Genomic DNA, 27,685 nt, shown 5'->3' with positions numbered 1-27,685 from the left:
GGGCTCTCTAGGAGCAGGGGCTATTGCGCATGCGTCGGAGCAGTCTCGCGTGAGGCAATGCTTCGCGCTCGGAGGAAAGGGGGAGTGTCCGAATTCCGCGCAGGCGCGTCCAGGCGTTCCTCTTTTTCTCCTCAGAGAACGCGTCGCTTTGGCAGGCGCCATTTTGAGCGGTTGCCCTCGCCTTCTTCACCTTTTTTTCCACCCCTTCAAACCCTTCTCCGGTTTCGTCTTCGGGACCCACCGGGCGCGCGATGCAGGTGGGCGTGAAGGTGTTCGTGGGCAACGTTCCGGAGGAGGTTTCGCAGGTGGAGCTGCGCGACCTCTTCGAGGCGGCCGTGCCGGGCGAGGTGCTAAAGGTGGCCCTCATGAAGCAGTTCGCCTTCGTCCACCTGCGCGACGAGGCGACGGCCGAGCGCGCCATCCAGAAGCTCAATGGCCAACTGCTCCACTGCCACCGCGTCGTGGTCGAGCTCTCCCGGCCCAGGCCCACCCACACGGTGAAGATCTTCGTCGGCAACGTCTCGGCCGCCTGCACCAGCGGCGAGCTCCGCGTCCTCTTCCAGGAGTTTGGGCCCGTCGTCGAGTGCGACATCGTGAAAGGTAGCGGGCCTCTCTCTTTCTCTCTCCGCTCGGCCGGGGAGGGGGGGGGGCTCGAAAGACGCCCTTCCTGTCGTGCAGATAGGCTGCCTCGGGAGGGGGAGGCTCTCCGCTCCCGGCGCTCCGTTCGGCCGATGGCGGGTAGTCCTCGACTTACGACCCCAGGAATACAGTAGTATCTCCATTTGTTTATTGGACTTATATGCCGCCCCCCTCCAAGGACTCAGGGCGGCTCACAACATATGTAAAAAAAATACCAAAACCCCTAGTTCAGAAGTCCAATATTGAAAACAATCCAAATTTCCATGGCCAAGCAAGGCAGTTTTGGTGAATCCCCCCCCCCTTTAAGAGGACAATTTGTGCCCCAATTCGTGGGTTAAGGGAATCGCAGGGTAGGGAGTCCTCGACTTACGATCCCGGAGGAATCGGGTCGTTTGAGGTCGTCCCCCGTTTTAGGTGAAATGAATCGGTGCGGCTTTTCTGTGAGACCCGAAATCAAAGTTTGAGACCCTGTAAAAAAATTTCCATGCATAACTGAAACTTGAAATGTCATGACTTTGCATCATTTCAGGGGTTCTCTCTATGATAATTTTTTTTTGGGGGGGGTGGGGGGTTCTTTCTTGCTGAAAAAAAAATAGTCCCTACAGGTCTGTTCCCGGGTCACCCTGACCAGGACCGAAAATTCTTCATTTGAAGGGCTTATGCTTGGTCAATTTGAAAACTTTTTTCACTTGGAAAGTAATCTGAACATTTCTGCACACAGTGATATGAAAATTGAACTGAAGAAATTAATGTGTATTGGTTTATTTTGATCATAAACGGCATCCCCCCTTTTTTTGTGAACTTTTTTTTCAATTTATAGTTTAGCCTGAACAATGCCTTCAATTTTACTAAAGTTGGTGTGTAATTGGTAGTTCGAACATTTCTGAACATAAGAAAAATGTAAATGAACTGGAAAAAAATGCTAATAGTTTTTTAAATCAGAAATAAGGCCACCCACCCTCAAATCTGTGTGCAATCATTTTCAATTTACATTTTTTTAGCCTGCCAGTTGCAACTTTTTTGAAAACTTTTTGCATTGATTTAGTAGTGTGAACATATCCTGAACATAATGATATGAAAATTGAACTGAAAATATTGATGCTTATTGATTTATTTTATTTTTTTCAATCACTCACCCTGGCCTTGTGCATTCATTTTCAATTTACATTTTTTTACCTGCCAGTTGCATCTTTTTTGAAAACTTTTTGCTTTGAATTTATAGTTTGAACATTTCTGAACATGATATGAAAATGGAACTGAAAAAAATGATGCTTATTGGTGTTTTTTGATCAAAAAAACCCTTTCTATTTTTTAAGCATTTTGTGTCAGTTTATGGTTTTTTTAGGCTAAAAATCTCCAAGGAATTTCCCCCCAAAAGTTTTGATATACTAAATTAAACATTCCTGATCATAACAAAAATATAAACAACCTGAAAAAAATGATGCTTATTGGTGTATTTTTCTCACAAACACACCCCACCCCTGCTGTGTGTAATTATGTTCATGTATATCGTTATTATGCTGCAAGTTCCAACTTTTTGGGAAAAAATTTGCATTAGAATACAAGTCTGAACATTGCTTATCACAACAAAATAAAATTTGAAATTTAAAAAATTAATATTTAGTTGTTTATTTTGTTCAAACCCCCCTCAATCCCCGGCTGTGTGCAATGTGTTCATTCAGTTTGTTTATTTATACATAGATTAGGCTGAAGGTTCAAAATTGCATTGCACATGTCATTTCATCACACATCACATCAAATATGAACACATATCATATCTGATATCGTCACTTCTCACTCATCACATCATCCATGCAATCAATAAATCTATATGTTATTGTCTGTGTGAGGGCCACACCACACACATATAGATGCAGACTGTGATTGTGATGCAAGTGGAGTAACAGTCCAAGTAATCCATTATAAAAATAAGGGTGTAATTTTGAACTTGGAACATAGCTCTGCTGTTATATTGCCCACTGTAAATATCATAACACTAATGTTGGTCCTACTATAGGCAAGGGATACAGTATTATCTTTTGAAAAAAAGCTGGGGTTTGTCAAAATTTCCAGGTGAAGAAAACTTGTCAGCCAAGCTAAAAAAAATTCTGAAAACAGATCTAATGAAAAGTACTTATCCTACATCCTTTGTCAATCCTTCACACCTTGAGAAACTGATGCAGATTCATTTTGTAAAATTTGATTTTGTTGTGATTAGCAATGCTTGTACTGTAATCTAATGCAAAAAGTTTTCAAAAATTTTGGCAATGGAAGCATAATAAAGATATAAATGAACATAATTGCACGCAGCGGGGGGGGGGAGCTTTTGTGAACAAAATAAACAAATAAGGGTCAATTTATTCAGTTCAATTTTCATATCATTATGTGCAGAAATGTTCAAGCTACCAATCCCACACCAACTTTAGTAAAATAGAATGCATTTTGCAGGCAAAACTATATAAACCTAAAAAAAATTCACAAAAAGGGGGGGGGCACTTTTATGTGCAAAATAAACCAATAAGGATTAATTTCTTTCAGTTCAATTTTCATTCCATTGTGTGCAGAAATGTTCAAAGTTGTTTCCAAGTGAAAAAAGCTTTCAAAAAGACCAAATATAAGTACCTAAAATGATCAATTTGCGGTCCGGGTCAAATAGACCCGGGAACATAACATTAGGGAGTTTTATCAAGCAGAACAGCAGGGTTAAATGGGGTAACTTGGTTGTTAAACAAATCTAGTTTCCTTCCTGCTTGTTGGAAGGTCGCAATAGGGGATTTGGTAGGAACAAACACCCCCCCTCCTCATACAGCCATGGATCCATCCTCAAGCATCTCAGTTTTGATCTCATCATTATGGGGTTGTAACTGTTAAAAACCGTCATACGTGTCGCTTTTTTCCTGCACTGTTTTGGGTTTGAGCGATCAGAAAATGCACCATTGTAAGTCGAGGATTACTTGCAATTGCTAAGTTGGCTGTTAAGTGAATCCCGCTTCTCCCTTGTTGGGTTGTCGGAAGGTTGCAAAAAGGGGATCACGTGACACGTGGCCACACACTCAGGACACTGCAGCCGTCATAAATGCAAGCCAGTTGCCAAGTGTCTGAATTTTGATCTACGTGATCCTGAGGATGCTGCAGCTGTCACAAGAGTGAAAAACGGTCATAAGTCGTTGGCAGTTAGGAACTTAAGGAACCCTGACAGCCACTTTTTTCAGTGCTGCTGTAACTGGTCACTAAACAAATGGTTGTAAGTCGAGGGCTACCTGCGATAGAGGATGATGGCGGAGAGGGGCACGTTAACGGATTGGACTCCAGGGTGGGGTTTTTTTGGCTGTTTTAATTCTCATTGCTCTGTTTCCCCTTTTCATCTATTCATTAGCTTTTGCCACAGCTCCGACGCCAACCAAACGCACCGTCGGGTGGCGGTTTGCAAAGACGAGCGACAAGGCTGCCCTATAATCCTTTGACTCGGGCGCCGCTACACACGACGGAAAGGGATGGGGGGGGGTAGAAGGGAGGTTTTTTGTGGGGGAGGTTGGATTGGACCCCGGTCGCCGAGTGGCACCAATGACTCAGTGCAGCGCTGTGGACGTCTCCTTCGGGTGCCCTTATGGTGGGCAAGAGATGGCATTTTGGTAAAGAGCGAGCGAGGTTCGGTGGGGACCGATAGGCCTGTCTTCTGCCAGATGGTTCCTGTTTTATTAGTACGAATTCCTTGCTGGGGGAGGAGATAAGGCCTCCAGTCTAGGCCAGATTTTTTTTTTTTTTTTTGTATCCTGCATTTACTATTTTGACAAATCACTCAAGGCGGCGAACATATCCGAACACACCTTTCTCCATATTTTCCCTACCTCAACAATCCCTGGAAAAGACGTTGAGCTGAGCGAGATGTACTGGCCTAAAGTCACCTAGCTGGTGCGGCTAGAATTCATGGTCTCCTGGTTTCTAGCCTGGTGCTTCTGTTATAAATGGCAGCGATTCCAGAAGGTTGGGCGGGGGGCGGGAGGGAAGAGGAATCTCTGCCCACGCTCCCACCCTTTGCCTTGCGAAGCACGTCAGCTAAGAACCAGAGGTTGGTGGTGGTTTTTTCCTTCCCCCTCCCTCTTGGAGCCAGACAAATAATTAACCCTGTCCTATCCTTGCAGAGTTTGGATAAACTACTGTAGCCCTTTGGTCTTTTTTTCTTTTTGCCATTGTTGTGAATCACTGCACTTTTTAAGTGAATCACATGGTTATTGAGTCAAACTAGATTTTCCCACTGCATTTCCTGGTTGAAAGCTTAAACGTGGCAATCGTATGATTCCAGGGCACTGCAACCATTGTAAATATATGCTGGATGCCAAGCATGCAACTTTTGATCACAATCAAAATCCCATGGGATGCTACAACGGGCATAAGGGTCACAAGTAACTTTTTTCAGTGCCGTCGTAATTTTGAATGGTTGCTAAGCAAGAGGCTGTAAGACTTCAAAAAGGTTGAGCGGTTGGAGATATGGGTCTAGACATTTTTTTGCCTGTGGTCAACAGGAAAACCAAAGCTTGTGCCTAATAAAAATCATCTTATTTTTCTGATAACCCCCCCCCCCCTACTTGCAGTGCAAGTAATTTGAATGTGAGGTTATGAAAGCATGGATTGATAGTCTATGCTAGTAATTGATAGAAAACCTCCATGGTCCCTTCCAGAAATTATACTGGTGGGAAACCCAGCATGATTCATCAGTGAACCAACTCAAGTATGAAATAATTTAGCAAATGTGACGTAGATAAATCCCCATGGAAACGGAAAAAAGACATGTCGGGAAAACAAGTCAACCAGGCCAACATTTTTGTGATAGTCTTAAGGCTTAATGGGGGAAATATTTTGTTTCCATTAAAGAACTGAGAAATGTCCTCAAATGACAGTATTTATAGTATAAATATAATTTTTAATCTTTTCATTACATTTAGGTGCCGCCCATCTCACTCTGCAAAGTGATGCTACGGAATTGTAGAATATGTAAACTTAAACTCCATATTATTTGCAGTTGTTCTGCTTCCCTGGTTTTTTTCCTCCAGTACTAGTTGGTGTGAAAGAGCTGCATGTGACTCAGCCTCTGAATGAGTCAGTGTATGTATGTATGTACCATATTTTTCGCACTATAAAACGTACCGGACCATAAGACTCATTAGCTTTAGAGGACGAAAACAAGGGGGGAAATCTGGCTAGAACAGCAGCAGTATTCTGGGAGGCTGATCCAATGGTTGATCAGCAGCGAAGACCCCAGTGTTCCCGACAGTAGCGAATGGTGGCAACAGGCTGTTAATGGGGCCGGCGCACCAACCCCCCTCCCCCGCTGCAATATTCACTCTTAAGATGCACAGACATTTCCACTCACTTTTTTTTGGGGGGGGGGGAGTTTGTCTTATAGTGCAAAAAATTATGTCTGTATGTTAAAATGTTTCTTTTGGAGCTTTCCCAAGTCTGCTGTACAATTATAGGACCCGACTTTACAGCACAAAGTACAGAACAATCATCATCTCCAATCGGAAGGTTCTTAGCATTGCAGACGTAGGTTTTATATCCATCCATAGCTATCATGCTATTTCCCTTTGGAATAAGCAGTTAGTTTTTTGAAGAATCAAGTTGCTTGTTACCCATCCTACTTTCCCACATTTTCTGATTCATGGATAGTTGGGTACATTGTTTAATTTAAAAACATGATTAGAGTTAAAAGCCGTCAGTTCCCACTTCTAGATGGTTTCTGCCACTAACTTGAAGAAGCAGAAAGACATTCCTGAGACTTTTGATGATCTTGAATCTATATAATCACCAATGTGTTTATACATCACCAACAACTTGATATTCATTTTCCTCAAAGCTATGAATTAGTCTATTGATTAAAGCCATGTAAACTATAAATGAAATATGAGCTGTCCAAATTAGGCCACCGCTTTTGCCTTAAAAGATCATTTCATTTTTTAAGCCTTTTTAGCACAGTTCTGAGCACACTATTTTAAAGTGTTTCTAAAGAAGGTAAAGGCCCAATTTAATATTAAAAGCTGCTAAGAGTTTCATTGTGCTTTGCGCATTTAAGTTCAGTTGAAATAGCAACCCTGTTCTGTGTTCTGCGTCGTCTCCATTTTTGACTGGGCATGACATACTGATAAAGCATTCCAGGTTTTTATTCAAGATGAACAGGGTGAAGTAAAAAGGTGAAGCACCATGGAGATAACTCTCTTGGAAGAAACCTGTGAGATTCTTTAGTCCCTCTTCAGTTCAGTCTGACGCATGGCCTGTTCAACCTCTGCTTAAAGGGCTTCCAGAGAACAACAGGCAGCCCCTCCCTCGTGAGGCAGTCTATTCTACTGCTGAACAGCTCTCATGGGGACTTTCTCCTTGGTTTTGCCCAAGCCCAGGTCTAGTTTTGCTCTTGGGAGTTTAAAAAACCCAAACCTGTTGCGCCTTCTGCATGGTGACCTCCTGGAGATTAATCCTGCTTTTCGTGAACAAATTCTTCAGACACTAGAGGCATTAGTGGGTGAGAAGGAAACCCTGGTTCTGAGGCACCAGGTGAACCACAGTGGTGCGGTTAGAGTGCGGTACTGGAGGCTACTTCTGCTGACTGCCATCTGTCTGCAATTTGGCAGTTCAGATCTCACCAGGCTGAAGGTAGGACTCAGCCTTCTGTCCTTCCAGGGTGGGTAAAATGAGGACCCTGATAGTTGGGGGCAATAGGCTGACTCTGTAAACCGCTTAGAGCTGTGAAGCACTGTGAAGCGGTACATAAGTCTAAGTGCTATAGCTATCTTGTGCCTCGCTAGGTTCCGTGGCCTCTGTTGTTCCTTGTAGCAGTTAGAATTGCAAAGCCATCCTCTATTGTCCTGGGTGGTGTATTCTCCTTGAACTCCCAAGGTCCCTTCCCTGATGGCGCAGTGGTTAGAATGCAGTATTGGGGTTTAATTCTGCCGACTGCCAGGAGTTCGATTCTGGCCTCGGCCTTGACTCAACCTTCCACCTTTCCTATATGGGTAAAATGAGAACTCAGATTGCTGGGTGGGCAATATGCTGACTCGGTAAAGCGCTTAGAGGGAGCTGGAAAGCGCCGTGAAACGGTATGTAAGTCTAAATGCTATTGCCAACAGGCTGCTTCCTAGCGGATACCCGCCGCTCAAGGCCTTTTCCTGTATCTGAGGCGTATGTATGCCAATAGGAATGGTTTCCACTAATGAAATGTCTTGTGTCCCTTATTGATAACCTTCTGTCTGCTGCTTTATCAGACTACGCGTTCGTGCACATGGAGAAAGACGAGGATGCTAAAACCGCCATTGAACACCTTAACGGAAGAGAAATCAAGGGAAAAAGGATTAACGTGGAACTTTCCAACAAAGCTCATAAAAGGGGGATCGCAGGATACATTGGCCAGTTCGGCGGAGAGGAAAAGAACAAGATACCAACTTTAGAGAATATGTCGAGCAGGAGCGATGGCCTGAGATCCAGCACCCATGCCTTCTCGATGGGGACTTCAGCTTACTCTTCCCTTGACTATGACTATCAGCAGCAGCGGATGAGCAGTAGCTCCAAATTTGACTCGAACGGCCAAGGCAGGCAGCTGTCCCCTTCTTTCTTCAGGAGGGACCGGAGCCCACTAAGACGCTCACCCACCAGAACAGGCTACTCGCTCCCCATGACTGGACAGCAAGCTTCCTACAGAGACCAGCCCGCAGCGTCACTTGGGATGGCCTACAGGCCTCAACCAACCACGGGCCAGGCGGCCATGTACCGAGCCCAGCCCTCCACCATGCTGGCAAATGCATACAGAGCCCAGTCCACCAACACTCAGACGGCGGCCACAGCGGCGGCGGCGGCCTCAGCATTGACATCCTATAATACCCAAGCCTATGGAAGCCAGGCCTCTGCTTCCCAAGTTGCCAGTTACGAAGCCCAGCCCTCCACAACCTACGCTGCCGCTGTTGCTGCTTATGGGGCCCAGACTGCTGCCTCCTACGCAGCTGCCTATGGGGCCCAAGCAACTGCTCTCTCCTCCTCCTACGGAGCCCAGCCTGCAGCCAGCCAGTCAGCCTTGTACGCCGCTCACTCTCTCTCGGCCCAGCCTGCGTCCTATGGAGTCCAGCCCGCCGTGGGTCAAGCCGCTTCCTATGGGACTCAGGCTTCGTCTGCGTTACAATCTGCTTACGGGTCGTCCCAGTCTGCAGCCAGCCTGGCAGCCGCTTACGGCATGCAGGATTCTGCTGCTGCTGCGGCGGCGGCAGCCGCTTACAAAACCCAGCTGTCTGCGGCCTACAGAACCCCAACAGAAGCCGCCTATGCGGTCCAGCAGTCTGCCTCGACCCCCGCAGCAGCAGGGTATAGGTCTCAGGCTGCGGCGTATAATGGGTTGACCCAGACGGGGCAGCAGGCGGCTTCCTACGCGGGGATATCCCAGGCAGAAACTGCCTCTCTCCACCCACTCTATGAACGCACACGCCTCTCCCCGCCGCGCGGAAGCCGTGAGGACCTCTACAGAAAAGCGGCTGCATTGAACAAGAGGTATGCAGCTTTGATCATGCTTTGAGCAGCCACCCCTCGCTCGGTCCAAGGAGCTCTCTGTACTTCCAGAGGGACTCAAAACGAGACTCCCATTCTGCAGTTCCTAGCCAGGTGGCGGCTGTCTTTCAAATTCCTTGAATTTTGGGGTGTGTGTGTGCCTGAAAACAGGAACGGGTTGGGAATGGGGCTCGTTAACCCCTTCATTGATTCTGCCTTTAGATTCCCCCCCTCTCCGCTCTTTCAGCCCTTTTTTATGCTTTTTCTATTTTAAGGGAAAAGGGAACACTCATAATTTACCTCTCCCAATCTGCATTCTTATAAATATATGCCTATAGGAGGAAGAGACATCCTAGGAACCAAAAATACCTGGGCAATTTAGTGGAAGGTCGTTTGAAAATTAAGCTAGGCACTTTTAAATTAGCTCCTTAACTCGGCTTGAGCACAAAAGGTACTTAAGGGCTGTGTTTGGTTCTTACCGGATCCAAAGTCTTTTTAAGTTTTCTAGGTTCCAGTCAGCTTGGGAAAAACATCCCATGCTCACTGTGCCCTCTATTTGAGCCACATTCAGCTTCCAGGAGCTGGAATTTTAAAAGTGCAATTGGATAGAGTTTAAGTCCCAAGATTACAGATATGGAACGTGAGACACCAAAGCCAAATCCTTGGAAAACTTTTCAATGTTTTCCTGGGCAGATTATTAACAGGGGACGTTTCCCTACTTACCAGCACTGGGAGTTAGAGAGGCCAGTGCCTGAATACAAGTGAGGATCCTTTATTCACCTTCCTGGAATTTAATAATTTCTGGACTGTAGTTGCATTAAGTCTGGGAGAGCTTTAGTGCTTTTCTGAAGCAGGAGTTTATAGTTTTAACTAAGCCACTAAGGGATTCTCTCCATCCTCTGAAACGGAGGTCTCCAACCGTGGCAACTTTAAAACTTGTGGACTTCAGTTCCCAGAATTCCTCAGGCTGCTTTGCTTTGCTGGCTGAGGAATTCTGGGAATTGAAGTCCACAGGTCTTCAAGTGGCCAAGCCAAGGTTGCTCTAAAACTCAGGTTAAAAGGGTCTCGTTCTTATCAGATAGCAGAGGGAAAACATTGTGTTCACACCTATCAGTGTTCTCTCTCCTCTACCAATTTTTTTTGGGGGGGGGAGTTGGGGGGGGAGGCACAACTTTGGGGCAATAGCCATGAGCCTCTTTTTCTTTTTTCCTTTTTAATTCACCAAATGTCTCTTCTCTTAACCAGGTACAGTTCTGATCTCTCAGATGACCACCGTTTATCTGACTTCTCTGATTTCCGCCGCTTATCCGACTCCCCCCACGCGTACCGCCACTCGCCAACAAAAGGTCAACTGGATTATCGCCGCCTCCCCGAAATGCAGTCTGATGCCCGTTATGCAGGTGCCTATGGCGATTACTTGCGTAGCGCACAACTGCAGCTGCATGCTAATTACCAGCGCCGTCTCTAGAGGAAACTTCCCCGCCTTTTTGGGGTGGGACTCGGTTGCCGTGCCCTCCGCCGTTGTAACCCGTAATCCATAATCCCATCTGCTGCCTCCTCAGTCAGCAGTTCGATTTCAGAAGACCATTTTAGTCCTGACATTTCTTGATCATGGGTGCCCTAGTCCACGTTAACTCTTTACATTTCTTTTTTCTTTTTGGTTGTTGTTGTCCTTCCTTATGGCCATGTAAAGGGGGTGCTATTAGTTGAGTCGTCTGTACCCCCCCAGGGTGAACAATTTTATGGGGAAAAAAATCATAAAAAATTTGGGTGATTGCCTTAACCTTGGCATTCTGTTCGGGCTCAGGAGCATCGTATGTTGGTGCACGCTGGGCCTCTTAAAACCAAAGTATAGTGTGTATGTGTGTGTGTTTGGGGGTGGGTGGGTTGTTTCACACCAAGAACAATGATCACTTCGACTTCCTCGGTCTGGACTTTGTGGAGATCCCGCCCAATGAGAAAACAATTCCACCTGGTTAACCTTCATTTAATGATGAGAGGATCACCTTTTCAAATCGGCTCAGTTGCTTTTATATGTAACGGCATCCTTCCTTGATTTATGACAACCTAGGCTGGGCAAGTAAACCTTATGTTAGAAGTGAGTTTAGGAGTTTTGTTTTTTGGTATTATTGTAAATAAAATGGATTCTCAGACATTTTAGACCACCCGGTTGTGTTATGATTTTGGTGTGCGTTTCTGTATATGCGTAAGTTCCCACGCGTTCACACTTGCCTTCCTTTCCTTGGTATGTCTGTGAAACAAACCCTGCCCAACTCTGTTCCACTGGAGGTTTTATCCTGCGGCTCCTATCATTCCCCACCATTTTCCCCATATGGGTTGTGGGTCAAGACATCCGTGATCCGGAATCGCTGAGTGGGGCTTAGTCTGGGAGCGAGTACTCTAAAACAGGGGTGTCAAACTTAAGGCCTGGGGGGTGGATCCAGTCCGCAGGATGCTTAGATCTGGCCCACAAGGGTTATTATTATTATTATTTATTGGATTTGTATGCGGCCCCTCTCCGCAGACTTGCCCTGGAAACAGCAACAGACCAGTCCGCGGTGCCTCTGCCAGCAAAAAATGAGTTGGGACACGGCTGCAAGTTCCACTTTTTGCTGGCAGAGGGTTGCAGGTAGCCGTCCTAGCTGAAAACACTCGCGAGGGCCATACGCGCCTCCCATTTCTCCCCAGCTCCATTTTTGCTGGCAGGGTTGTAGATTGCAGTTCAGGAGCCCATTTTCAGTGGTAGAGCGCTCGGGCCATCACAGTTGGCCCCTCTGCATGAGCGAGGTCGAACAGAACCCTGATGCAGCCCTCGATGAAACCAAGTTTGACACCCCTGCTCTAAAACATTCCCATGGAGGACTGAATTCCGCCGGGGGGGTGTGTGTGTCCTGAAAGTGCAGACCAGGCGTCTCCAAGTCATTTGAATCCAACTTCCCTGCTCAAGAGCGCATAGCGTTAATAGAACCGGAGTCACCTTTCTGTACATTGAGGAACCCAGTGCACCTACAGGGTTAAAAGAAATTGCAGTCGCCAAGCCTTGTGTAATACAATACAGGCAGTCCTCGACTTGGGACCACAGTTCAGCCCAAAATTTATGTTGCTAAGCAAGACATTTGTTAACTGAGTTTTGCCCACATCCGTTAAGGAAATCACTGCCGTTCTTAGTAACATGGTTGTTGAGTGAATCTGGCCTCCCTGTTGACTTGGTTTGTCGGTAGGTCACAAAAAGGGAATCACATGACCCCGGGACATTACAAACGTCGTAAATATGAGTCAGTTGCCAAACATCTGAATTTTGATCCCGTGACCAAGGGAATGCTGCAAGGTTAGTTGGGGGAAAGATCAAAAGCAGCATGAGAAAATATTATTTTACTGAAAGAGTAGTAGATCCTTGGAACAAACTTCCAGCAGACGTGGTAGATAAATCCACAGGAACTGAATTTAAACATGCCTGGGATAAACATAGATCCATCCTAAGATAAAATACAGGAAATAGTATAAGGGCAGACTAGATGGACCATGAGGTATTTTTCTGCGGTCAGACTTCTATGTTTCTATATGAAAAAATAGCCATGCCACTTTTTTCAGTGCTCTTATATCTTCAAACGGTTACTAAATGAACTGCCGTAAGTCGAGGACTACTTGTAGTTCCGAGTGCAAAGCTCTGTCTGCCCATTGTGTTCTAGAGATAAATCACAATTTTCTTGCTGTCCCATTTGACCTCCAAGCTGTCCACTTGTAAAAAAAATCAGACAATGTATCCTCTCTTGGGTGTGAGGCAAGGTGAGTTCTCAAGGTAGGGGGAAAGAAGCGTGTGGAAGGCCGGGAATACTTTTGTTTAAGGGGCAACTCACTGCAAGTGTGTTGTGGCCTGTCGAAAGCATGGGAGATAGGGTCAGCATCAAGGCAACCTCTCAGAGACAGAGGTGGAACCTGGGCCGTCAATAGGTGGAGTCAACAGCCTCCAGGTCTGGAGGTGGCTGACAAAGAGGAGGAACAGCTGGGTCCAGTATCTGACGCACAGGTGGCAGAGGAGAGGAGAGCAGTGGAAATCAGTGGGCTAATTCTTGGGAAGGAAGCCCCGCCTTAGCTGTGGGGGGATAAAAGGCAGGGGGCAGAGATGAAGGGATGGGGTAGACAACTATCCATCTTCTAGCCAGAAAGGCTTATTAGCCCAAGAGAGACCCTTTTTTTTGCCGGGGTTGCCAGCACTCCTTGAGTTCATGTCAAAGGGTTTGTTGAGTTTGGGAAGCTGGGTCAGAACAAAGTGACAAGGGTTGCTTTTTTGCCAAAAACCAAGGTTTGGTTTATTCATTGTGCTGGACCAGGGATGGCAAACCTTTTTTTCCTCGAGTGCCGAAAAAGCGTCGGCGCGTGCTGTCGCACATGCACGAATGCCCACATCCATAATTCAATGCCTGGGGAGGGCGAAAACAGCTTCCCAGGCCCCCCCAACGGCTCTCTGGAGGCCGGAAATGGGCCCAGTAGGCTCGTGTTTCGCCCTTCCCAGGTTCCTAAGGCTTCCCTGGAGGGTAAAAATGCTCTCCCTCATCCCCCAGGAGGCTCTCTGCAAGCCAAAAATGCCCTCCCAGAGCCCCTGTGCGAGCCAAAAATCAGCTGGCCAGCACACACATTCAAGTTGGAGCTGAGCTAGGGCAACGACTCATGTGCCAACAGATATGGCTCTGCGTGCCACCTGTGCCATAGGTTCACCATCCCTGTGCTAGACTCTGGCTTATTTAGCCATGGTAAAATAGCCAGGCTTCTAATACACGTCAGTTAGATCAGTTGGACATAGATTCGTAATCAGTTACATCCATGAATTTACTTAATGGAGCCACGATAAGAGCAATCTGAGGACTCCAAACTAGGTTGAAGATTAAAGAAACTGGTTCCACGTTAACCATTAAAGATAAATCCAGGAGTTTGGGTCAGTAGGTCCTGAAGGACCCTGACTTTGGGTTCTCCATTGTAACAAAGTTGGAAGTAGTAAACTTTGTTTTCCTTTCAACACAATCATTTTTCTGCTTTTCTCCACTATAAAAAACTGCATTCGGCAACAAGTGACATTTGAGCAGTAAAAATAAATTTAAAATTGGAAAATGCATCATGCCAGGGTGGCGCAGTGGCTAGATTGCAGTACTACAGGCTATGTCAGCTAACTGCTAGCTGTAGTTCAGCAGTTCAGCAGTTCAAATCTCACCACTGGCACAAAGTTGACTCAGGCTTCCATCCTTACGAGGTGGGTCAAATGAGGACCTGGATTGTTGGGTGGCGATACAGTGTTCCCTCGATTTTCGCGGGTTCGAACTTTGCGAAAAGATTATACCACGGTTTTTCAAAAATATTAATTAAAAAATACTTCATGGGTTTTCCCCCCATACCACATTTTTTCTCGCCCAATGACGTCATATGTCATCGCCAAACTTTCATCTGCCTTTAATAAATATTTTTTAAAACAAACTTTAATAAATAAACATGGTGAATAATAATCTAAATGGTTGCTAAGGGAATGGGAAATTGCCATTCAGGGGTTTAAAGTGTTACGGGAAGGTTTGTGATATTGTTCATAGCCAAAAATAGTGTATTTACTTCCCCATCTCTACTTCGCGGAAATTCAACTTTCGCGGGCGGTCTCGGAACGCATCCCCCGCGAAAATCGAGGGAACACTGTATATTGATTCTCTAAACCGCTTAGAGATGGTTATAAAAGCACTATGAAGCGGTACGTAAGTCTAAATGCTAATGCTATAAATGCTATGTACTGTAGCACCCCGACATTTAAATATTGGAAAGTACTTGGATAAGGAACGTGGTCCTGGCGCTTTAAATTTGATGATATTATCATTATTGTTAACATTCAACTTAGCCGGTATTGTTTATTGGCAAGACTTGTGGATTGTTATGGCATTGTAATATGCTTTCATTCATCCCAGCTTAAAAACCAATTAATGTTGATAAGTATTTAAGCGTCTGGGTTTTTTTTTTCCCTTATAGTATGCAACCTTTTTTAAAATTTGCTTCTGAGAGTTGGGCCATTTCTGCCTGATGAACAAATAGTCCTTGACTTACAATCTCAATCGAGCCCAAAATTTACGTTGCTAAGCGAGAGATTTCTTGTTGAGTTTTCTTCCCCCCCTTTTCCAACCGTGCCACATTGCCATGATTGTTAAGAGAATCACTGCAGTCATTAGATCATTAAGCGAATCTGGGTTCCCCGTGGACTTTGCTCATCACAAAGTCACAAACATTGATCACATGACCCCCAGGATACTGCAACCATCATAAAATGGGAATCAGTTGCCAGAATTCGAATCACATGACGGGAGGAGGGATGCTGGAATAGTCATAAGTCTCAGACTCGGGGCAGCTCACCGCAGAATTAATACAAAAATACAATGAATAAGAAATCTAAACTTAAAAATATAATGTAAAACCCCCACGTCAATCATCCACATTCATCCCATATACTGTACATTCTAATCGTTGGCCGGAGATAGGTGTAACATTCAACGGCCCCAAGCCTGCCAGCAGAGGTGAGTTTTTAGAGCCTTGTGGAAGGTCAGGAGGGTGGGGGCAGTACGAATCACTGGAGGGAGTTCGTTCCAGAGGGCCGGGGCTGCTACAGAGAAGGCTCTTCTCCTAGGCCCTGCCAGGCGGCATTGTCTGGTTGACGGGACCTGGAGAAGGCCGACTGGGACCTAATCGGCTGCTGAGATACATGAGGCAGAAGGCAGTCCCGTAGGTAATCTGGTCCTAAGCCACACAGGGCTTTATAGATCATAACCAACACTTTGAATTGCGCTCGGAGACCAATTAGCCAATGCAACTCGCAGAGTGCTGGATAAACAGGCATATCTTTATGCATGGTATGTTTGTATGTATGATTGGTTTCTTAAATTGGGGTCTTTAAACTGCTTTTAATATTAGATTTGTTTATATTGTTTTTTACTGTTGTTAGCCGCCCCAAGTCTACGGAGAGGGGCGGCATACAAATCTAATTAATTAATAAATAAATAAGTAAGTGAGTAAGTACAGTGATACCTTGTCTTACAAACGCCTCATCATACAAACTTTTCGAGATACAAACCCGGGGTTTAAGATTTTTTGCCTCTTCTTACAAACTATTTTCACCTTACAAACCCACCGCTGTCGCTGGGATGCCCCGCCTCTGGACTTCCATTGCCAGCGAAGCACCCGTTTTTGGGCTGCTGGGATTCCCCTGAGGCTCCCGTCCATGGGAAACCCCACCTCCGAACTTCCGTGTTTTTGTGATGCTGCAGGGGAATCCCAGCAGGGGAATCCCAGCAGCGTAAAAACGGGCGCTTCGCTGGCAACGGAAGTCCGGAGGTGGGGTTTCCTAGCGAGGGGAGCCTCAGTGAAATCGCAGCATCACAAAAACAAAGAGGTCCGGAGGTGGGGTTTCGAAGACTTTGGTGTTTTTACGATGCTGCGATTTCACTGATGCTTTTGGGCTTGCACACATTGTAATCACTTTTCCATTGATTCCTATGGGAAACATTGTTTCGTCTTACAAACTTTTAACCTTAAGAACCTCGTCCCAGAACCAATTAAGTTTGTAAGACAAGGTATCACTGTATCTTGGGAGGCCCATGACTGCTCGCGTGGCTGCATTTTGTATTACCTGCAGTGTCCGAACGTTCTTCAAAGGTAGCTACATTTGATAAAGGAACTGTTGCAAGTCAAGGACTAACCAGGATACCCTCCAAGTCTTAAAAAACAGTGACATTGGTTATATAGGCTGACTAGCCAGGAAAAAAAGACATTTATGACTTGCTTTAATTTTGATCACCATATTCCAAAAATAAGACTTTTTTGGGGGGGGGGAGCACAAAGAAGAGCAACTAAAATGATCAAAGGACTGAAGACTACAACATAATGAAGAAAACAGGATGCAGGTTTTGGGTTTGGCCTAGTCTAGAGCAGTGTTTCCCAACCTTGGCAACTTGAAGATATCTGGACTTCAACTCCCAGAGTTCCCCAGCCAGCAAATGCCACGGTTGGGAAACACTGGTCTAGAGGGAAAAAAGGACTAGAGGTGATACATTCGTAGTATTTGAGGAGCTGCCACAAAGAAATATCCTAACAGTGAGGGCAATTAAGCAGTGGAACAGCTTGCCACTGGACGTTGTGGGTGGTTCATCATTGGAGGGTCGAGACCAGTGGTTCTTTTTTTGGCCATGCCCCACCTAAGCATCTCTAAAATCATGATCCAACACATATATTTCTCACTATACAAAAAAAATTGATCTATTTTAAGTGGAAGAGGTCTAAAAGGCCATTAACTTGGTTTAAACAAGGCTTCAATTGCTCCCATCAAAAATGTTTAAAAACCCTCTTGTGGGGGCGTAGGAACCACTAGTCTAGACAGCCCTTTGTCTGAAATAGCGTAGGTTTTTCCTGCTTGAGCAGGGGGCTGGACTAGAAGACCTCCAAGGTCCCTTCCAGCTCGTCCCTTCTACTCCCAGTTTCAAACAACCTCATGAGTCGTTTCTCAGCCAGTCCCATTTTAGTGCTGCTTGTTGCATTAGCCCCAATGGATCTCAAAAGCTACAGAACCAACCGTTGATCCGTTGAAGATGCTTTTAAGGTTTCCTCCATGAATCCCTGGGACGGAAGGGGAACCCCGGAGAAGAATAAGGCACAAAGCTGCAGATGAGAAGTAGGCAAAACTTGGGGCTAGTTTAAGTACAGAAGGAAAAGGGGGGACATGATCGAAACATTTAAATATGTTAAAGGGTTAAATAAGGTCCAGGAGGGAAGTGTTTTTAATAGGAAAGTGAACACAAGAACAAGGGGACACAATCTGAAGTTAGTTGGGGGAAAGATCAAAAGCAACATGAGAAAATATTATTTTACTGAAAGAGTAGTAGATCCTTGGAACAAACTTCCAGCAAACGTAGATAAATCCACAGTAACTGAATTTAAACATGCCTGGGATAAACATATATCCATCCTAAGATAAAATACAGAAAATAGTATAAGGGCAGACTAGATGGACCAGGAGGTCTTTTTCTGCCGTCAGACTTCTATGTTTCTAAGTATTGAGTAATGTCAAGAATTTGAGTTGTTTCATTTATTCTACGGTGTTGTCTTTTCTTGCCATTGCCTGGAAAAAAAGGGGGGGGGAATGTTTACGCTGGTAAATTTTGAGACAAGAATTCCATCTTTTGTTGAGCCATGGGCAGATGTATCCGTTGCGTTCCAGTTCCTTTTAGGATACTAAGACCCCAAGTGTGGAGTTCCCTTACCGAAATACCCAGGATGGCTAACTTAAGTATCTATAGGATTAGCGGTGATACAGTAGTATTCCAGGAGTTGAGGAGCTTCCACAAAGAAGAGGGGGGGGGGGGGTTCATGCCTCCACCAAACTCAGGTATAATCCTTGTTCTGTCGGGCTCTCTGGTAGAATCCTCCCAAAAATTCACAGGTACAACTTTCAGACACACACACGTTTGAAAATTCAAAACAATGTTCTTTATAATGAAAATTAATTTAAACCAAGCCCTCTTTTGGTATAGCAAAGAGCACTGGTCTCCAAACAAACTGGTAATTTGTACAAGTCCCTTATCAGTTCTGTGATACTTAGCTTGCAGCTGTGAGGCAATTCACAGTCCTTCTTTCACAAAGTGAAACACACTTTGCCCTGGTTTAGTTTCAAAGCAGGGAAAAAATCAGCACACAAAAAGTCAAAGTCAGTAAAGCAGTCACGAAACACAACGATCAGATAATTCTCCACAATGGCCAAACCCACAGGCTGCTATTTATAGCAGCCTCACTAATGACCACAGCCCCACCCAACCATAGGTGGCCTCATTTTCTTTGATAATAATCTCTCAGTTGTTGCTGCCTATGCATCGCTCTCTGCATGGGTGGCTGTATCATTAACTCTTGTTATGAATCCAAGGAGGAGCTAGATAATTGATCTCCTTCTGAGCTGTCTGCCACACTCTCCTCCTCCCTGTCACTCATGTCTTCTTGGTCAGAGGAGCCTTCATCATCAGATTCCACGGGGGGGAGGGCAAAACAGGCCTGCAGCATGTGGATGTCTCCCCCACATCCACAGTCCTTGGGGCAGGAGCTGGGCCAGAGCTAACCACAACAAGTCCTCGACCACAATCCAGCCCAACCTTTCCGTTGCAAAGCGGGACAGTTGCAAAGCGAGTTTTACCCCGCTTCCTCCATTTTTACACCCTTGCTGCAGTTAAATTTATTTATTTATTTATTTATTAATCAAATTTGTATGCCGCCCCTCTCCGCAGACTCGGGGCGGCTAACAACAGTAATAAAACAATATCAACAAATCTGATATTTAAGTTAATTTTAAAAAGAAACCCCAATTTAAGAGACCAATCATACCTACAGACATAAATTTGAATCGCTGCAGGGGTTAAATTGGTAAAGATGGGTATTAAGTGACTCTGGTTTTCTCCCCATTGACTTGTAAGGAGATTGCAAAAAGAGCAACACTTGGATATTGCAACCGTCGTTAAGCGAAGCCTCTAAATCAGAGGGCTTCAAACTTGGCAGCTTTTAAGCCTTGTGGACTTCAACTCCCAGAATTCTCCAGCGTTGCCTGCAGCCCGCCGTTCGTCTCGCCAGGATCCTATGCTGGCTGGAGAATTCTGGGAGTTGAAGTCCACAAGGCTTAAAAGCTGCCAAGTTTTTTATTTATTTATGAATCAGATTTGTATGCCGCCCCTCTCCGCAGACTCGGGGCGGCTAACAACAATAAAAAGACAATGTAAACAAATCTAATATTAAAAATAATCTTTAAAAAACCCCAATTTAAAGAACCACTCATACATACAAACATACCATGTATAAATTCTATAAACTAGAGGGAAGGAAAAAATTTCAATTCCCCCATGCCTGAGGACAGAGGTGGGTTTGAGGAGCTTATGAAAGGCAAGGAGGGTGGGGGCAACTGATATGCGGGGGGAGTTGGTTCCAGAGGGTCGGGGCCGCCACAGAGAAGGCTCTTCCCCTGGGTCCCGCCAGACGACATTGTTTAGTCGAGGGGACCCGAAGAAGGCCAACTCTGGGGCCTAACTGGTCGCTGGGAAGTTTGAGGACTCCTGATCTAAATGTTGTTGGACGACGGAGCTGCTACAGCCGGGGCTGCCTTTTACAAGTTCGCTCTTTTAAGCCTGCACGTCTTAGGTTGGACTTGTATTTTTAGAAACCTAGTTTATTCTAAACGGAGCCATTCGCTCGCTTCGGGACAACCCCGCCTGAGCGGACAACCGCAAGTCGCTCCATGAAAGGGGGAAGATCTGAACCCAGATCGCTGCCAAACCGAATGAAAGACTCCCCAAAGTTGCCGGAAAAGACGCGCTACGAGCCTGCAGTCCTTTTTTTTTTTTTTGGCGCGGGACGGAAGGCTTTCCTCTTCTTCGCCCCCGTGGGAACCACGCCTTCCTTTTTCCCACGGATCCAATTGCCGGGGGGGCGGGTGGAGGAGAGAATTTCCCTGCAATCTTGCGCCCCCCCCTTCCCTCGCACCCGCCGGGGAGGGAAAGCGAGCGACAGAAATGCGAGACGCGTCCGGGCGAGGGGAAGGGGGGAGATCGGATAAGCGGAGGCGTCCCGGTCGCTCGGATGCTCCGAAGGGGAGACCCGAAAATCAGGTCCCGCGTTGCCTGCAGCCCACCGCCGTTCGTCTCGCCAGGATCCCGCTGGGGAGAATCCCCGCCGCGAAATGGGAGGTCCCGCTTCGGTCTTTCCGCTTTGCGAGGATCGGTGGGCACTGCTCCCCCCCCCCCAGTCTAAAACCGCGGACGGGCGATCTTGCATTTATTTCATGATTGGGGGGTGGGGGACTTGGGATTTTTCAGCCATTTCGAGCTCCTCTTTCCTCATTGCAAATTACACCCATTCTGGACTCTGGGCAAACTTTGCGCCGTCCTTTCAATCGGGCCTCGCCTCTCCAACTTTTGGCAGCTTTATACGACTTGCGGACTTCAACTCCCAGAATTCCTCAGCCAGCCTGGAATTTCGTCCAACAAGTCGTAGAGCTGCCAACGGTTGATTTACAATCCAGCTTTCTCAAGTCACCCCAAAAGCTGCTGGTGTCACTTAGGAGTGACTCAAGATGCCTAAAGGCTTCCTTCCCAATATATATGCATATAGAATAGAGTAGGGTAGAAGTCGAGTAAAGAAGAGTAGTAGAATAGAATAGTAGAGTAAGAGTCGAGTAGTAGCAGAATGAATAGAATAGGATAATAAAGTAGTAGAATAGAATGAATAGTATATATAGAGTAATAGAATAAATAGAATAGAATATAGAGTACTGTAGTAGCATAGAATGAATAGAATAGAGTAATAGAATATAATGAATGGAATGGAATGGAATATATAGAGTAATAAATGGAATGAATAGAAGAATAGTAGAATAGAATGAACAGGAGTAGAATAGAATAGAATACAGCAGAGAATAGAATGGAATAGAACGGGTAGGCAGTTTGCCTCTTCTATGACATGGACTTCAACTCCCAGAATTCCTGGGCCAATCATGCTAGCTCAGGAATTCTGGGAGTTGAAGTCCACATATCAGAAGAGCCAATTTTGCCTACCCCTGGAATAGAATAAGAAATAGGAATAGAATATAATTCTTTATTGGCCAAGTGTGATTGGACACACAAGGAATGTTGTCTTTGGGGCAGACGCTCTCAGTGTACATAAAGCTCAAGAGTCACAAGGTACAAGACTTCATAAAAAGCTCTTCCCCTCTGCTGCCTGGGGAATTCTGGGAGTTGAAGTCCAAGCTGCCTTCAGGTTGAGCCACCACTGGGTGAAACCGACCGAGGGTTTTGAAAGGGGGTCGGTTTCGCAGGAGCCACTACCGTGGGACAGGGCAAATTCTCAGCAACCAATTGAAAAATTACAATTGCCCTTGCAATGTAGATTGGAATTCTCTTGCTTCCTGTTCGAACCCCGCAGCGCTTGCAACCTCCCACGCCTCCGACGAAAAAAAAGTTTGTGCCGTTAAATAAGGTCCGGTCGATGGTTTAAAAAAAAGCTACCTTTTCCAGGAAGCTCTTTGTGATTTCAGGAAAATTAGAATCGGAGCCCTTATCGCCCGCATTGACGGACAGCATTCCAATATTGACTCGTGACTTTTGATTTAAAATAACAAAAAATAAAGACCTCCTCCGCGCCATTCTCTAAAATCGTAGAGAAGACGGGAACGAACTTTCCCCGGAACCTTTGCGCGGTCGGTGAAGTTGCCGGAGGGAAGTTGAAAGCCGTCGAACTTTTTTTTTTCTTACGTAGAGGGCGCCGATGACGGAAAGAGGCGTGGCTAGCGGCGGAAGTCGCTGCAGAGGGGAAACAAGATGGCGCTGAGCGCGACAGGTAAGGCGTGGAGGGTGAGGCGTTGCCATGGCAATAGGCCTTCCGTCCCGGCGGCCCGGCCAGAGGCGATGGCCGGCCGGGAAGAGCAGCGCGTGGGCGACTCGGGCTCCTGGCCCGGGCCTCTCCCCCACCGCGGCTTCTTCCTTTCCGGCCCAGGTCACGAGGACACCGAGTGGCAGCCGCCTTCCGAGGCCGAGCTGAAGGTGATCCAGGCCCGGCGCGAGCGGCAGGACAAGATCAGCAAGCTGATGAGCGATTACCTGTTGAAGGGCTACCGGATGCTGGGCGAGTGCTGCGACGACTGCGGGGTGAGCGAGGCCTTCCCGGGGCATGTGCAGAGTGCCCCCGCCCCGTTGGGGGCTTTCTTCTCTTTCTGCCCGAGGAAAGGAGGCAACTCGTTGATCAGACAAAACAAGAAGCTACAACAATCAAGCTGAGGGAGATGCCCGGCTGCTCGATGCCAGGGCTGATGCCAGGCTAGGCTGTGCCCAGCTCCCTGGTTTGATAGGGAATTGGTTGTGACAATATCATTTAATTTAATTTATTCAACTTCTATGGTGCCCAATCCAGTAGGACTCGGGGCGGCTTACAACAATAAAAAAACAATACAAACAATGATAATAAATAAAACCCCACAACTGTAACAACCCATTAAAAACCCCAAATCAATGTAACAATATACAAGCCAAAGAAACATAAATTTGGCCACCTCTGATGTTAACTTCACCGCCCAGCCTGTCAACAAAGCCAAGTTTTAAGAGCTTTTCAAAAAGCCAGTCCACTTGGAGCAGTGTGAACATTGGGGGAGGGGGGACTTGGTTCCATAGAACCAAGGCCCAGTATGAAAAAGTAGTTTCCTTCAGCAAGGGGTCAGTGGGTGGGCTTTGCTTGCTCTCCCTACAACGCACGCCCATCGCATGGCTTGGGCAACCAAACCCTGATTTTTTTTCCCTTTTCTCCTCCCACCCTCTTGCCTTGGTCACCGAATTTCCTTCCAGACCATATTGCTGCAAGATAAACAGAAGCAGCTGTACTGTGTCACCTGCCAAGAACTTAATTCCGATGTGGACAAGGACAATCCAGGTAAGGTGGGCAGCGGAAGTGGGGAGCTGTTTCTCTTAATCGCCTGTCCCGTTTGATGCAATCTGGTCCTCTTGGAATATATTGCCCTGTTTGTTACCAAAACACACTGTCCCATTGGGAGTGACCTGCATAGGAGTCAAATTAATAAATAAAAGAGATGGAAGCTGTTCTTTGCTTCTGCGGCACCAAATTGGAACGGCCTGGGTGGGCATCACAACATAATGATATTAATACACTATGTATTATGATATTATGAATTAATATTAATACATCATATTAATGATATTAGTACATACTACATTAATACTCTTAATACACTGCATCTGTAAATTAGAAATTCTGAGATGATTTAGCTTTACTACATAAATGGTCAAAGCAATGGAAACTGCAGTTTAACGTTTCCAAATGTAAAATAATGCACTTGGGGAAAAGGAATCCTCAATCTGAGTATTGCATTGGCAGTTCTGTGTTAGCAAAAACTTCAGAAGGGAAGGATTTAGGGGTAGTGATTTCTGACAGTCTCAAAATGGGTGAACAGTGCGGTCAGGCGGTAGGGAAAGCAAGTAGGATGCTTGGCTGCATAGCTAGAGGTATAACAAGCAGGAAGAGGGAGATTGTGATCCCGTTGTATAGAGCGCTGGTGAGACCCCATTTGGAATAATACTGTGTTCAGTTCTGGAGACCTCACCTACAAAAAGATATTGACAAAATTGAAGGGGTCCAAAGACGGGCTACAAGAATGGTGGAAGGTCTTAAGCATAAAACGTATCAGGAAAGACTGAATGAACTCAATCTGTATAGTCTGGAGGACAGAAGGAAAAGGGGGGACATGATCGAAACATTTAAATATGTTAAATAAGGTTCAGGAGGGAAGTCTATTTATTTATTTATTTTTATTTCTTTATTCAATTTATATGCCGCCCTTCTCCTTAGACTCAGGGCGTGTTACAACATGTTAGCAATAGCACTTTTTAACAGAGCTAGCATATTGCCCCCACAATCCGGGTCCTTTTTTAATAGGAAAGTGAACACAAGAAGAAGGGGCACAATCTGAGGTTAGTTGGGGGAAAGATCAGAAGCAACGTGAGAAAATATTATTTTACTGAAAGAATAGTAGACGCTTGGAACAATTTCCAGCAGACGTGGTTGGTAAATCCACAGTAACTGAATTTAAACATGCCTGGGATAAACATATACTATATCCATCCTAAGATGAAATACAGAAAGTAGTATAAGGGCAGACTAGATGGAACATGAGGTCTTTTTCTGCCATCAGTCTTCTATGTTTCTATGTAATTCGTATGCAAAAGGAGCTGGAGGTTTTGTGCAATTGCTGCTTCAGACAAAAACTGCACGTTTTCTGCCACTATGACAACTGAGGCAGCCTTGTATTTGTGCTGCTCTCTTTCCAAGTGGAGGAGAGACCCTTTTTCTGCTGTGGTTGGAAGCCTCTCCGTGTTTAAATTGCCGATCCCTGGACGTTAGCAACTTTCCGAGATAGTGCTTGTTGTTGCTGAACCCAGAACCAGCAGCCCACGGTCCCACCTCTTTGTTCTTCTGTCTCTCCCGCTAGCACTCAATGCCCAAGCAGCCCTTTCCCAGGTGCGGGAGCATCAGCTTGCTGCCAACACGGATGAAATGGTGTCCCGCCCGGAGCATTGTGAAGGGGCAGCTTTGGGTCTCCGGTCCAGCGCCCCTGACCTAGCCCTCCCAGTACCCCGTGCTTCCCCTAATGCTGCGTTGGCACGAAGCACCCTGGCTGCGGCAGAAGGAGTCATCCTACAGAAGATCGAGTGGGCAACCCGTCACCTGCAAGAAACGATCTCTCTTGAAAGGAGCATCCAGCTTTGCACCCTCATCCACTCCTGCACGGAGGCGCTCAAGAGCATCAGGGATCTGCCACAGTGAGGATGCCCCACCTTGTAATGGCAGTGCCAGGCCTGGAACGGGGTGTAGGCCATGCCTGGGGTGCCAAGGGATCCCCCCCACCATTCATACCAGGGGCTGGGTGATTTCAGCAAGACTGGGCTCTCCCTTCTGATTAAAATGTGAGCTGTTTGCCTCATACAAGTTGTCCTGACGTTTGAGGAATGTTTCAGAGAATTTGCACGTATAGGTCTGTCTAATCTGGGACAAGGAAAGCGTAGATTAAAAAGTTTAACTTGGTTTGGGGAAGGGTTGTATTGGGGCTGGCAACCATTTGGGGCTCCTGCTGACCCCTTCAGCCTAGATCTGATCACTACCCTGCTTACCAGCTAAATATTTCAGGTTATCAATAGCTCCCATGTGTTGTTGTGGAGGGTTTTTTGTGTGAAGCATTAAACATTTCAGGCACAAGATACTGATTGTGTTGTGTCGAATCTTCGCTGGTTGTGAAGGAATCGGGGTTGCCACAGGCTTTTGCCCCCATGGCTTGCCAGAGGCCACCCATCTTAAAACTTTAATAACCAATTCTTGAAAAAAAGAAGCTATAAGCTAACAAATGTCAGTGTTCTCCTCTTAGGCATCTTAGATATTCTAGAAAATAAAATTAAATCAACTCAAGATGATGACTGGTTTACCTTTGATGACGGGTGACAATTAAGAGCAGAGGTCTTGAGAAATTTAAGACTTGTGGACTTCAACTCCCAGAATCCTCCAACCAGCTATGCTGGAGAATTCTGGGAGTTGAAGTCCACAAGTCTTAAAAGTTGCCAAGTTTGAGGGTCCCTGCTTAAGAGGAAGGATGGGAAGTGTGACGCTTGAAATTGGTCAGGTATGATGAAATACAGGTAAAGTCTTGATTTAAGAACTGCAGTTGAGCCGGCAGTTTTGGTGATAAATCTTGAACAGTCGTAAAACAAGCCACTTTATGCTTGCATCCAATTTTACATCACATTCTTTTATTTTGTTATGGGGGATCCCCCCCCCCCCCCCCAAGAATCTAGAAGGGAAACACTGAAAATTGTGGTCATGCGACTACGGGATATAGTCATAAAAGCGAGCCAGCTACACAATGCCCAAAGTGTAGTCACATGACCATTGGGGGCTGTTCAAATCCGCATTGTAACTTCTAGCTAAGCGACTGGTCGTGGCAAGTTCTACTTGTAAGAGTATTTCTAGGTGCGAGAATCTGTAGATTCCCTTCTGCCTGGCTTTACATAACTAACAAGGTCCAGAAGGACAAGCCTTCTTCAAAAACAACCAATTGCAATGATTAGATGAGCGGGAAGGGACCTTGTAGGTCATCTAGTCCAACCTCCTGCCCAAGTAGGAGGCCCTACACCATTTCAGTCTCTTCTTGAAAGCCTCCAGTGATGAACCTCCCACAACTTCTGAAGGCAATTTCTGTTCTGTTTCATGGGTTGGTTGTCCTCACTGTCAGAATGTTCCTCCTTATTTCCAGGTTGAATCTCTCCTTGGTCAGTTTCCATCCATTGAAGTCTGGCCTTCAGAGGTGCCTTGGAAAATAGCTTCACCCCCTCCTCTCTGTAGCAGTCTCAAATATTTGAAGACTGCTATCGTGTCTCCCCTGGTCCTTCTCTTCATTAAACTACACATACCCAGTTCCTGCAAACGTTCGTCGTATCTCTTAGCCCCTAATCCCTCTTCTCTGCACTCTTTTTAGAGTCTCAATGTCTTTTTTTTACAGAGTGGTGACCAAAACTGGACGCGGTACTCTAGGTGCGGTACGAATGCACTTGCTAGTCCTTTCTCCATCCAATGGTGTGGATGCTTCTGTTATGTGGTGCAGGGGTCATCAGCGTGGAAATCGAAGAATACAATTGGCTGGCTCTCTTGGAGAGCTGCAGAGGGGGAGAAACGAGCAAATCCATAAGTTTTTGTGACCTCAAAGTGATAGTTAAATGGAAAGTCGCTGGGCAAGCAGGGAGATTTCGCCCTGGCCTCGATCCTTTCGGGGATGCAGTTCACACTTACATACACTGCTCAAGAAAAATAAAGGGAGCACTCAAAGAACCCATCCTGGATCTGAATGAATGAAATTATTCTCATGGAATTGTACTTTGTTCTGTACAAAGTTGTCTTTGTACAACAGCGTGTGAATCACTGACTGCCAATCAGC

The 27,685-nt window shown here is 45.9% G+C and overlaps 1 protein-coding gene across 3 annotated transcripts; it reads left to right on the top strand.

Annotated features, from left to right (window-relative positions):
- Window positions 1–25,961, top strand: LOC139175331 (protein ZNRD2-like). 3 transcript variants are annotated; one of them, XM_070766386.1, is made up of 5 exons: window positions 510–600; window positions 22,459–22,539; window positions 22,696–22,847; window positions 23,538–23,622; window positions 25,196–25,961. In XM_070766386.1, exons 2-5 carry the CDS (start codon window positions 22,521–22,523, stop codon window positions 25,528–25,530), a joined length of 591 nt encoding a protein of 196 aa, XP_070622487.1. In that variant the 5' UTR covers window positions 510–600; window positions 22,459–22,520; the 3' UTR covers window positions 25,531–25,961. The 3 variants fall into 3 exon arrangements, with proteins under 3 accessions (XP_070622484.1, XP_070622485.1, XP_070622487.1); XM_070766384.1 differs by lacking the exon at window positions 22,459–22,539 and having other exon boundaries at window positions 107–600; XM_070766383.1 differs by lacking the exons at window positions 22,459–22,539; window positions 22,696–22,847; window positions 23,538–23,622; window positions 25,196–25,961 and adding exons at window positions 7,893–9,162; window positions 10,405–11,314 and having other exon boundaries at window positions 1–600.
- The last annotated feature ends 1,724 nt before the right edge of the window (window positions 25,962–27,685 follow it).

The sequence above is a fragment of the Erythrolamprus reginae genome, chromosome 13 (assembly GCF_031021105.1).
Source record: "Erythrolamprus reginae isolate rEryReg1 chromosome 13, rEryReg1.hap1, whole genome shotgun sequence".
Lineage (NCBI taxonomy): Eukaryota > Metazoa > Chordata > Lepidosauria > Squamata > Dipsadidae > Erythrolamprus > Erythrolamprus reginae.
Note: the sequence above shows the minus strand (reverse complement) of the source record. Positions and strands in the feature narration are given on the sequence as shown.

Excerpts from the sequence above, each read along its gene's own strand:
- LOC139175331 (XM_070766383.1), top strand. The coding sequence starts at position 252 with ATGCAGGTGGGCGTGAAGGTGTTCGTGGGCAACGTTCCGGAGGAGGTT. Across the intron at positions 601-7,892 it reads CGAGTGCGACATCGTGAAAG|ACTACGCGTTCGTGCACATG; the intron begins GTAGCGGGCCTC and ends CTGCTTTATCAG. Across the intron at positions 9,163-10,404 it reads GCGGCTGCATTGAACAAGAG|GTACAGTTCTGATCTCTCAG; the intron begins GTATGCAGCTTT and ends TCTCTTAACCAG.